The 13,054-nt window shown below is 30.3% G+C and overlaps 1 protein-coding gene across 1 annotated transcript in view; it reads left to right on the top strand.

The window, feature by feature from the left end:
• Positions 1 to 9,371, top strand: part of Syx16 (syntaxin 16) — a 48,909-nt gene extending 39,538 nt beyond the window's left edge. The window contains exons 8-9 of the mRNA XM_035365161.2: positions 1,480 to 1,629; positions 6,285 to 9,371. Of these exons, the coding sequence (XP_035221052.2) occupies positions 1,480 to 1,629; positions 6,285 to 6,467 (333 nt within the window). The 3' untranslated portion in view covers positions 6,468 to 9,371. The remainder of the gene's footprint in view (positions 1 to 1,479; positions 1,630 to 6,284) is intronic.
• The last annotated feature ends 3,683 nt before the right edge of the window (positions 9,372 to 13,054 follow it).

The raw sequence follows: 13,054 nt of genomic DNA, 5'->3' as shown, positions 1-13,054 counted from the left end.
CTTACTAGATTTAAATTGATGATCTATTATCCAGAAAAATCCCAAATCCGGAATCACTGAAGTCCCGACCAGTCCAGATTTCAGACTTTGTACTGTATATGATGTCCAGATATTCTAATGTCCAGATATATGGTAGAGGTATATGACCAATGTGCTTCAATGGCAGAAAACAACAGCAAAAAGACACTGATTCTAACTTGACATCAGTTTGGTGTTGCCATTATAGTATGTTTTTTAACTAGAATCTTAGTATCTGAAAGAAAAAGCAACAATAAAAATTCATGTGTCAGAAGCTGAACTCAAGTGACTCTCTGAGCACTGCTGGCTTAAGTACGAGATAGTACCTTAAGCCAGCAGTGGCGTAACAGCACATAAATAGTAGTTTTATATACTACTTAGCTTACAATATTTTAACAAAATCTTATCGAAGTGCCCTTTAGACTGGAAACAAATTATGTTATGTAACTTTCAGAAAACTTTTGAAGTTACTAATTTTTTATAATTTTCCTAATTTTCAGTGTAATTAATGGCTCATTATATATCCTGTGCTGTCCAATGAAGTGGCATGAGTCTTTCACGTATAATTATGTCCTTACAGTAAATTTTGGGTTTGATGTGACTTAATTATTGTAGAAGTTGGCATTTACATTCACATATCCTCAAATTGCTTATGGTAACCAAAACTTTATGTAAGCATAATTAGTTCACTTTTTTAAGCTATTGATAATTTGTATGAGGGTTGTCCCAAAAGTAAGCTTTATTATTTTTAGCGCAAAATTTATTCAAACATAATAATATGTTATATGCATTCCAAAGTGCATATCTTAATTTTCCATATATTCATCTTGTCAGTCCAATTGTATGTCTAAACATGCGACAAATTTTGTAATGTCTAATTCATAAAATGTGATTTGTAAACACTGAATCACCATATCACCAGTGTTTTGAGTGTCTCTTCAATCCCAAATTTATGAAAGCAAAGGTTTTCCTATAATAATATCTGTTTATGGCAGACATGAGTGATTGGTGAATGAAATCATATATGATTTGAGGTCTGTTGCTTGGATTAGTGCCTTGACCGATTGCTTAATTGAAGGTTAAGAGCTTTAAGATTCCTGAGACCTCTTTTTTATTAGAACAACATGGAGGGATTGCGATATGTCATACAAATCCATTAACATATGCTGTTCACTACCAAGACTGCCAGAAATGCATTTTCCCTGATAATTTTTTGTTCCTGCGGTTCCTCGCAGAACTGCAGGTGAAACCTACAAGTATGGAATGGAAGCATTCAGACCTTCTGTATATCAGGAAATTCAAGGCTGTGTTGTTTGCAAATAAAGACCGATTAATGAATTATTTTTTTTTATGAATATTTTATATATTGCAAATACATCTTTTAAAATTCTTTTTAGATCTAAACTTATAATTTCTTTGAATATGAACTGTTGTTCATGATGATTTATCTTTATTACTTAGAGTTTTCTGAATGGCAGTGATCAACAGATGATGCTTGAAAGCAATACATTTATGGTAGAACAAAGAGAAAGGGAAATAAAGCAGATAGTGAAGTCCATAGCTGAACTTAATGATATATTTAAAGATCTTGCTTGTATGGTTGCTGATCAGGTAATACACTTTTTAATATTTTTTTTATAATGTTGTATGTTAATATATTCAGTTTCAAAATGAAATCTTTAGATGAAATAATGACTGTAATTCTCTTAAATATGTTCTCAATGTAGTATTTTTGCTCAATTAAATAATATTGATAATTCTGTTTTAAATCATTGGAATTAAAAATTTTTCTGAGCTATAAAAATTATATGGGTGTTACTTAAAGTTTTCTTGAAATTCTGTACTTCCTTTTACATTTTTTCCATGTCAGTGGCAGTACTTCTTACCAGGATGGTCTTTCAACCTTGAATATTTAATATAAGTGAAAAAAATTTGCAAATGACTCTGATAACTTTCTTTTATTCTATATTTCAACTAAAAATGCAGAATAATGAAAATTAGCTGTTGTAGATTTTTTCTTTTTGAAAAGGATATACTTTTTTTTAATCACCATGTAATAGGTAATATGAAAAATTGAACTCAAAAGAAAGAACTTTGATATCCAGAAAATTTGGTGATAATGCAGAGAATTCTAAAATTGTTCATATCAAAAGATGTGTAACTATCTTAATCATGTTTAGTTGAAACAAAAATTATGCATTTCATGTGACTATTAAGCTGATTACAACAGATTCTGAATCTGTAGCTCAGATGAGGTACGTAATTAAACAACCATATACGTTTTATCACTAGCATTTATCAAATTTTAAAAGAAGTTTGAATTTGATAGTAGTAACTGCAGTTTGTATATGATACAGAAATTCAGCAGGATTTGGGAGCTGACTTAAGTAAACCTTTGTATGAGAGCATAAATAAAACAGCTGTTTCCGTGTGCTTTATTTACAATTCGTTATGCATAATGTTCAGTAGATTGCAGTTTCAATTTGTTTTGAAATATGTCACATGAAATTGGTTAGAAAGTACTGAATGAGAAAGATTTTTCCCAAATTTAACATATATATTTATTAAAAAACTTAATTTGAAGAATAGTTTTAGACAGAATACTGAAGGATCAAAAGGTTTTCCTTTCAAACTTAATCTAAATTCTTATTGAAAATATTTATCAAAAGTGACAATAGTTTACATTTATCGTAAAATGTACAAGTGTCTGCTAAGATGTCATTAATATATTTTAAGTTTAAATATTCATAACTTAGTCTAAAATTACCAATACCCAATCATTACTTTAGGTTATGACATACAATTTAAAATGAATCATCTCTATGATGTACAATTTAAATCTGCTGAGCTGAGAGTCATCGCAAGAAGCTGCTCATTGGCAAATAGGGCTACGACTTGAATTTTATTTCTAAGAGTGCTCTTGGTCAGACCTGGGATAGACCATAAGCAGACAGTTCATATATGTTTTTACTAAACTGTTGTGTAGAGTAAAATATGTGTGATAATTAAGTACTAAAATTTAAGTACAATATGCAATCTTTCTCCCTTATTAACATTTTGACAATTAAATAGAAATACAACCACCACTAATTTACCCAAGGTTTGTTTAACACACAATTCTTTTGTTGCACTGTCGTGGATAGAAACCATAAACTTATAATATTAGGTACAAAACCATTAATTTTTTAATACATTTTCCTAAGTACACAATAACATATATTAAGGGAAAATAAACATACAAATACAACTTTATCCTAATCTTGGGACTAAATTCCTGAGTAAATATTCACATTTTAAGTAATAGATCCTAAGTACCATATTACATATTAAATTACCAAAAATCAAATAATCATCACTGCATGCTAGGTGGTGGTGAATAGTACTTACGTGAGCAGACTACAGGAATCTGGAAGCTAAAACAAACTTGTACAATGCTGTACAACTATCTGAGAGCCAGACTGCAAATGAGTTTATGAAACCTGTCCTTAACATAGTCACTTACAGTACTTAACACAGTTTGATATTTTTTGTAAAGGGGAGCTGTTAACTTCATGATGGTAAGTATCAGTTTTAAATAATCTCCTTAAAATACTTTGGAAAACAAGATCACAACACCATGAAAACTGCACATCAACAGTTGCTGAAGGCGATTTTTCTATATAATTAAATCAGGAATCTGAATGCTTATGAATATTTTTATTTCCTTCACTTGTTAAAGAACAGTTCCCAGGACAGAATTACATTGATCATCAATTTGGAGTTATCCATTTTGTATATGTTTGCAATACAGTCAAAAGTCGTTAATCCGGACTCGTCGGGACTTCGGCGATTCCGGATTATCGATTTTTCCGGATTATAGATCATCAGTTTAAATCGCGTAAGATGGCATGCAGAAATTCTAAAATTAAGAATATGAAACTGTAATTTATGAAATAAAGAACAATTATGATCTAAAGGGTATCAAAATTTACAAAAAAAAAAGCTTAATATTTATTTGTTTACTTTATTAAACATTTCTTTCAATGTAAGTTGTTTAAGTTGCTTCGTTTTATGTGATAATACTTTCTCTTTAATTCTATAAACAGACATAATTTCTTGTTCAGTTACAAAGTTCCGCTGTTCAAGTCCCGTTAATTGCTGTGCCGAGAATACCGACTAACTTGCCAATCGAAATTTTTTCGTTTTCACTCACCTCTCTGTCACATTCTTCATGTCTTTATCCATTTTTTGCAGCAATTCCACTTTTTGTTTGATGGACATCGAAACATACTTTCGTTTTGTACGATCCTTTGGGAGCTCCAGATTCGGAAATTCTATTTGACATAATTGAAAGTTCAAGTTTACTTTTATAGTATTGCTCTTACAGTCTGCAAAAAATAATAAGCCGGATCCAATTCGAAAATTAAGGAACAACGCAATCATCAACATTAACTGAAATAGATAATTAGATAATTTTAGCTTATACCGTTCGTTATACATAAAACGCGCATGCGAAAACGTATTCTGCGCTTGCGCACACGCAAATGCGCAGTTGTAAGAGGTCTTACGCGCACGCGTAAACGCCTATGCACATGTGTCAATGCGGCGCAGGCGCAGAAAGATTTTAGCTTTGAGGTCCGGATTATAGATCATTCCGGATTATGGGTGTCCGAATTAACGACTTTTGAGTGTACACACGTCGTGAGAAGAATGTTGAATTTTTGTCACAAGGGATTTGCATGTTTGAGTCTATCTCTTTTGCCCTACTCTATATAATTAAATTACATGACCCCGATTTGTCTCTCAAAATTTTACCATCCGTCTCTCACATCTTTATTATCATCACAGCACAACTCTGATTTCGGTCTTTGATTCCCAAATACCTTTCTATCAGTTATTGCCTGCAATTTTTCTTTCTTTTTTTCTTCCTCATAGTGCTAAACTCTGAGGGGAACACCTGTTAGAATTTGTCCTTCTTGCTTCTCGGTTACACTGCTCCTTACCAGCTTTTTCTCCTCACCAAAAAAGGTGATGGCTCAAAAAAGTCCCCCTTTGACAAAACCTTTACTATTTTTCTTCTTCATTTTCGCTAACTCCTCATCCAACAGAAAGGAAGTCCAGAACTAATCCAAAGAGTACAAAAAGCCATTTTGCCAGCCAAAACTTTTCTATTTTTAATCCAGGCCTAATTATTAATTAAGCAGCACCTTCTGATGCAACCAGCCTTATTTGGACATAATTTGTCTATAAGATTGTACTACTTTTCTGAACCAGTTATAACAATGTAGGAATTAAAATTGGGCACTACACATACTTTCTACAGCACCCCAAGAAGACGAGTAGAGTGTTTTCCTCTTTCAATTTGATGAGGGAAATAATTCCAAAATTCATCAACCATCAAGAAAATGTACCTTACAAAAACAATATGTTAGTCTACTCTTGTGTTTGCATCATTGTTCAAGGAACACGTAAACAATAAATAGCGGCAATATTCCAAGTCAATTTTTTTAAATAAAGCCATTGTGTTTGTTTACCTCATACAATGAAACGCTTCTTACAATTTTACACGTAACAAGCTATTTCACAACACAGTTCCGCTGTCAGCCTCATGGCTGGCTTCTCATTAAGGGAAGAGAAAGCATTCACTCTTTATCTGCAACAGACGCTGAAAGCAAAAAAGATCCTTTATTCACATTCTTTGACTTTTACTGGTGTCTACTACACCTCCCCTTTTTCCTGTCAAGTTAAGCAACAATTGGAAATAACCTTGAAACCAGAAACTGTGACAAAATTAAGTATTCCAGTTTTTAGAATGATGCCATTTTTAATCTTTTCATTACTTACATAAAATCTCAAAGAAAATATGTCAAATTATTTTGACAGTGTTAGATATGTTATTTTGTGTTATATTGTGTGTGATATGATATTTATTGTGTTTGTAACCCTGTATTAGTTTTTAAGCAGTATTATTTTTAATCATTTGTGTATAATATAGGTGGTATTGCCTGTGTTTCAGATTATCAAATCTTAGTTATGTTTTTCTGAAATTCATATATAGATTTTTAATATTTTAATAAGGGAAAAAATATGCTATTTTTGATTCACAGCAGTAAAAACTATGTTTTCTGCTGTATTTTCTTTCCTTCTTTTTTAATATTCATAATACTTTATTCAGATAATCCTGTATGTTTTAACCTAATTGATTTTTTATGAATTATAATTTCTTAGTTAAATTAATAATTGGTTTATAAGAATATTTTTTAGTAATAATTATATGTATTTTACAGGGCACTGTTTTGGATAGAATTGATTATAATTTAGAGCAGGTTCAGACACAAGTTGGTGAGGGTTTGAAGCAATTGCAGAAAGCCCAAACCTATCATAAAAAGAATCGGAAGATTATTTGTATAATAGTTTTAGCCGTGTGTTGTGTGGCATTAATAATCCTTCTTGTAATATTAAAACTATAAGAAATATATGCGATTTGTACATTGTGTTAACGTTTCTTGCGTAAATATGGTCGTAGACTTATTTATGTATACTATGAACTAATTTGCATATGGCAGTTATGCATGTATATATGCCTAAATTCTTGAAAGTTTTGTAGCCAGAATCTCTTGTAAAAGACGGTCATAGTGTATATAATTTAAAGAACAAATTATTAAAAATATTTATTCGTGTAGGAAAACATATAAAACATGCTTCTTTAGTTTTCCATTTTGATGTAAATAATTATTTTGTACAGATGTTAAAAAAAAATTGCAAAATGTTTCCTTTCTAGTGAACATTAAAAAGCTGTATTTTTCTGTTATGCTTATAGACTTCTGTGATAATAACTTGTTCCAACATATTTTCAGTGCTTTCTTCTTTTATATGTGAATTCATCTAGAAGTATCAGAAATGCAGTTTTTAAGTGATTGCTTAAGAATAAAAAATATGTGTGAAAGTTTCTTTGAGTAACAGTTGATAGATCACAAAAATATTATAGTAAGGTTTATTAAATTAAAAATTGAGTATTTTACAAGTTTAAATGTTTATATTTTATTCAGAAATATACAAGTATTTGAAATTCTGAAGTAGTAACTTCTTTACTTTGAGATAAAAAAACTATTACAAAGTGCTATTATATTTTAAGCAATTAATATATCATTGCTGTTGCTTCAATAGGCTGTGCATCAGAAATTATCCATTTATAGATTAAGGTGCCAAAAAATATATATAATTGCTGACAAAGTGTCTAATAAAAGGAAATAAAAGTATGCATAAATGTATAAGGGACATTCAATAAATGTTATGCCTTGTACACTTGTGTTAGGCAAAAAAACAAAATTACACATTTCCAAAATGGCTTATTCGTTTCCTATGAAGTTTCTCTTTCGAGTTTACTTAGCCCTTAATCAGATAGATGTTGAATTCCTGCGAAAAAAAAAAAAGGTTTTATTAAAGCCCTGAATTCATTCATGAAATAGAATGTCATAATCATTGCTATAAAGTGTATGATGCAAATGTTAGTTTTCCTTTTGTGGTCTATAAAGTAGATTTTGATGAACATAAAAGATGGGAGTTAAAGCGTAAGTTCACATTGTTGAATAAGCAGTCTGAGAAAGTTTGGCCTCTTTGTATACATACATTAGCATGCAACATTTTTCTGCTAATTTTTGAGGATGGTTTATAATTATGAATTGGGTCAAAACTTTGGTGTCATAAACACCTGTTATCATGGCATTATGTAAAAAACAATTGGTGAATAACAGTTCTTCCATTTTTGCAAAAATAATGGCCAAAAGTCTCCCCAACAGAAGAAGGAGCATGCCTATTATACACAAGGTGAAAACAACAACAATAATTATAAAAAGCTCTACTGTTGCCTATAAATATAGGACAACATTATTATTAATATATTACATTATTATTAATAATAATAATTATTATTAATAATATTAAATACACAGAATTAGGCACGTAAAAGAAATTTTTGAATTATATCAATACATTCCTATATAGGAAGAACAAAATTAGATAGAATTAAAAATTAAATGCTATTAGCTAAAATCCAGCACCTCTATATTATGCACAAATGAATTGTTAATTTAAAATATACATATGCATTTAAATATACATGTTTTTGTAATTACATACAATGAACATATAAAATAATTTTATGTACTATCAATAAATTTACATAATAAGAGAATCTCTATTATTAGTAAAATAATAACATTTTGATCGATGCTTAAAGCCTAAGTGAGCCTAAATGGTTCAAGTTAAATCAAATTATGTTTCATTTGAGGCTTAAAACAAACGTTCACTGTTCTGGACAAACCTGCACAGGGGGGGGGGTGAAAACCAAAATCTGAAAGAGTAATTAAATTTCTTTGATTTAGAAGTAATTCTGATAATTTAAAGTTCATTCTAAAATATTCATTTTTAAGTCATTCATTGAGTCTAACATCATCATTTTAGAATCTAACATCATTGGATATCATTATAGATTGCAGTCATACATTCATAAATATTTGCTAGTTTATGCCTTCTTTCATCAAGAACTCTGTCAGCAAGTGCAGACATAGCTAACTAGCTTTCAGTCTGACAAAAATAACCTGATAATTACTAGATATCCTTGGATTTGTTTTTATAATTCAGAATTATGATGTAGTTATTTCACTGCATTTTTTCATCTCGCAAATTTAAATTATAGGGTACCATTATAGGTAATTGTAGGAAAATCTATGTATGTATACAACTGTGTACATTTATTTGTGAATACATGTGTATACTTATATTTCTGAATCTGGTTCCGATAACAGAAGAGTACCGCTTATAGTTACCTTTAGGAATACCTTAATTCTTGTAAGTCTGCTCTTTTTCCTTCTGTAAGGCACTTTGTTTGATATACATCCTTTTGCAGTAGCAGTAATGATATGTTGTTTGTCTTATATGCAAGTTATGGGAATCCATGTGTTTAAATACAAATTGTAGGAAAAGGAGAGGCAGATCTATAATTCCATCTTATGTATAAAATAAATTGAATATATGATCTGTTAATTGACTGTATGCATTTCGTTTGCCTAATATTTTTATTTAGAGAGGTTTTAACTCATTTTTATTATCTATGTATAAAACCAGTTATCTTAAGTTGGATGATATGTATTTAACTTTTCTTTACCAGCTTTGCCTTTTTATTTATGCAGGTTTATGATGGCTATTATGGTTTTATCAACCTTACAACAAATAACTTTTATACTTATTCTATAAAAGCAAGCATATGTAATTGGAAACTTATTTATATATTGCATTCACACTTTTGTAACATATATAATTTATATTACACTATTTTTTCCTTGAAAGAAAAAAAATAAAAATTTTTTAGCACATATAGTTGTTTACATGTTACAAGAACTCCATGTATCAGGTATTGATATTAAAATTGTTATTAACAGAATAATGTTATAACAATACAATATTCCATTAATTTTATTTTTTAAAAATCCAATTTAAACAAGAAGTCTGTATATCCAGTTTTCATTAATACCTTGCGTCACATGTTCTGAGAATGTCCCCCCCCCCAGTTAAAATGGATTTGAGTCCGGAAGGACTATTACTTTTGTTTTGGCATTTTGCATCGGACTCCTATAAATGTCGGTTCACTTTTCAAACTGTTGCCAGAAAATGTTAGAGTCCTGCATTATATTTGAAGAAATTAAATAATGAAAAATCTGCATAAATGTATGTATATTTCTCGCATTGTGATAAAACGGCGGTATCTAGAGCCATCCAATTTTGAATGATGTAATCCTACTGCGAATATGGGCATCTAAAATCCCAAATTTGAAATTTGGAATTTGTTTTATTATCGATTTCATATTTTGTAAAACTTTAATGAATTTTTGAGTAACAAACTCAACGATTTAAAAGCGAGCAATGGCAACACTCTACCGAGGGGGGGGGAACTTTTTTATTTCCAGCGCGTCAAACTGTGTATCAGAAATTCTGAAGATATGTTAATTTTAAAATTATTTTACAACATTGCTATTGAACTAAATTTTATGGTTTTAAATGCAAAGAACATGATATTTAATAAATAAACATTTCAGTTTTTTTTTTTAACTGCTGTCTTTGGGATGTTTTCAAATCAAGTTTATGATTGCAGTCTTTAATTAAGTATTGCTTATTTAGATCACAGTAGCAGCATGGAACCAGAACAATAGTTATAGCAGCAGATACAGATGACTTGGGGGAAGGTATGCCAGTGACATTCAAAGGAAGATTAAAAAAAAAAAGGGGGACCATAAAATATGATGGGGAGTTTTCAGTGCTTCAAGTCTATTTTTCTGTTGGTTATCTAAAACCATATTCAGCAGTATTATTTATCCTGTGAAGAAAAATTTTCTTTTTGTTGTATTGTTAATACAGTCAAAAGTCGTTAATTCGGACACCCATAATCCGGAATGATCTATAATCCGGACGTGAAACCTACAAACTTTCTGCGCATGCATCGTGTTGACGCATGCTCGTAAGACCTTTACGGCTGCGCATATGTGTGTGCGCTTGCGCATAATATGTTTATGCATGCGTGTTTAATGCATAACGGATGGTATAAGCTAAAATTATCTAATTATCTATTTCAGTTAATGTTGCAGATTGCGTTGTTCCTTAATCTTCGAATTGGATTCGGCTTATTATTTTTTGCAGACTGTTAGAGCAATTTTATAAAAGTAGGCTTGAACTTTTGATTATGTCAAATAGAATTTCCGATGCTGGAGCTTCCAATGTTTCGATGTCCATCAAACAAATAGTGGAATTGCTGCAAAAAAATGGATAAAGGCATATCCTTTGTTTCTCTAACCATTCCGAAATCTGTTTATCAATTTCACGCTGCACTGCGGCGGGAGGAGAACGCCGAGGCGCGCAATGAATTTGAAGTTGATCTGTCAGCATTATCCTTATCTTCAGGGCAGATGTTTTTATTTTATTTGGCTTATAATTCCTTACTAAATGTAGTATTTCATCTCGATGTACTCCGTCTTTGATATGATTTAAATCATATTCCTCGTCATTATAATTTGCTCCCGATAGTGAAGGAAGTGACACAGAGGTTATTGAAAACGAAAAAATTTCGATTGACAAATTAGTCGGGACGCAGCAATTGTAGGACTTGAACAGCAGAACTTTGTAACAGAACAAGAAATTATGTCTGTTTATAGAATTAAAGAGAAAGTATTATCACATAAAACAAAGCAACTTAAACAACTTACATTGAAAGAAATGTTTAATAAAGTAAACAAATAAATATTAAGCTTTTTTTTTGTAAATTTTGATACCCTTTAGATCATAATTGTTCTTTATTTCATAAATTATGGTTTCATATTTTTAATTTTATAATTTCTGCATGCCATCTTACCAGATTTAAACTGATGATCTATAATCCGGAATCGCCGAAGTCCCGACGAGTCCGGATTAACGACTTTTGACTGTAGTTACAAACTCAGTCCTACCTTTTTTTCGTAAATCCTGAAGGTATGAATGAATATTTATAATCATTATTTTTCCTAAATAGCTAATGGATTTATATTCTTATCAGTTACATATATTGAAAATAGAATGAGTTAGCTGAAAATTTGTTCTGAACTTCGTTTTTTGCTTTTTGAGAAACCTTTCTGTTATGTAATGGTAAAAAAGATATGTTTAATTAAAAACTAACTTCATAAAAGGAAAAGACTATACAGCTAAAGGCTAAAAATGTTTGTTGTTTAAACACTATAGCTGTGGTAGCTGAATGCTCTTTATTTAGGCATTTTTGTTCATTATTTGTATGAAAAGCCGCTGTAGTTCTCGACTACAAAGTTTTGAGCCCCCCCCCCCAAATATCTGAGTACTCTTATTTCGTTTACCAGAAAGTTGCTTAAGTGAAACAGGACTCTAGTTTTACAGAAGTCTAGTTGTCAGTAAGATGTTTGAAAGGTATCATAGTTCTATTCACAGAAGTGGTGATGAGTGTTCACTCTACAAAATCAAGTACAAGCAAGCAATTCCAGATAGAATTGATACTGAGCATAAATATTTTTTCCCACAATACATTAATGTAGCTTTTTAAAGAAAATTATCTATATTATTTGCACGAATTGAGACATAAAAAACTAGTTTTTGGCTTGTACAAGCTAATTTCTTGATCCTTGTGGTTCACTGCAGAAAAAGTTTTAAGAAATAGATTATATGACTGACTGACTACAAAAATAATTATGAATGGGCAAATGTAATTCTTTGTGAAAATAATAAACTCGGAACTTCATGATTTTCTTTCACTAAATTAGAAGAGCATGAGTTTGATAGAAGATAGAATTTTTTTTTTTTTTTTTTTTTTTTTTTTTCCCTGTCTTCATTCTTTGGTTTATCATAATCAGTTTCCCAGTTTTTGGAGAATCATTGAACAGTGTTAAGTGGGTAAGCAATCTCTTCATCAAAAATGGTAAACGAGAAAAAACTTTCCTTTTGTATTATAATTATTTTCATAGTTTACTTTCATTCCATTCTGATTTTACTCATCTTCCTCTGCATTAGTTCATGGGGAAATCATTAAATCAAACTCATTGCTGGAATCTTCTGAATGAGTAGTTCTTAAACTTTTATGTGTTGCTGCCTGTATGTAAGTGACATATCTTTTGTAGGAGTATAATTATAATAATAGTTTTTTTATAGGAGTATAATGGGAATTAAATTAAACATGCACACATCTGTAAATTATATTTTTGATTTATAAATGAAGTACATTTATAAGAAATCTGAAAAATATGTGGTTATAAGCATTTAATTCTATAATCTCAGCTAAGCAAGGGAAGAGCTGACTTATGGGTCTGGACGTAAAACTGTACTTGCACGTTATGTCATTAATCTCTTAGAAGATTATTTAGTACAAACTCTAGGATGATTAATCATTCTGTCCTGGGTTTTGAAAAGTATTAGTGCAATGATTGTATTAAATACATAAAAAAGTTCACATTAGGTGTATGTTGAATATATCTAAGTTTTATATGTACATCCATATGAGCACAGTTAATCA

This window comes from Stegodyphus dumicola, chromosome 6, assembly GCF_044657685.1.
Source record: "Stegodyphus dumicola isolate Sdum_Otavi_A_Nest chromosome 6, ASM4465768v1".
In the NCBI taxonomy this organism is placed as follows: Eukaryota; Metazoa; Arthropoda; class Arachnida; order Araneae; family Eresidae; genus Stegodyphus; species Stegodyphus dumicola.
This window is presented reverse-complemented; position numbering and strand designations above follow the sequence as displayed.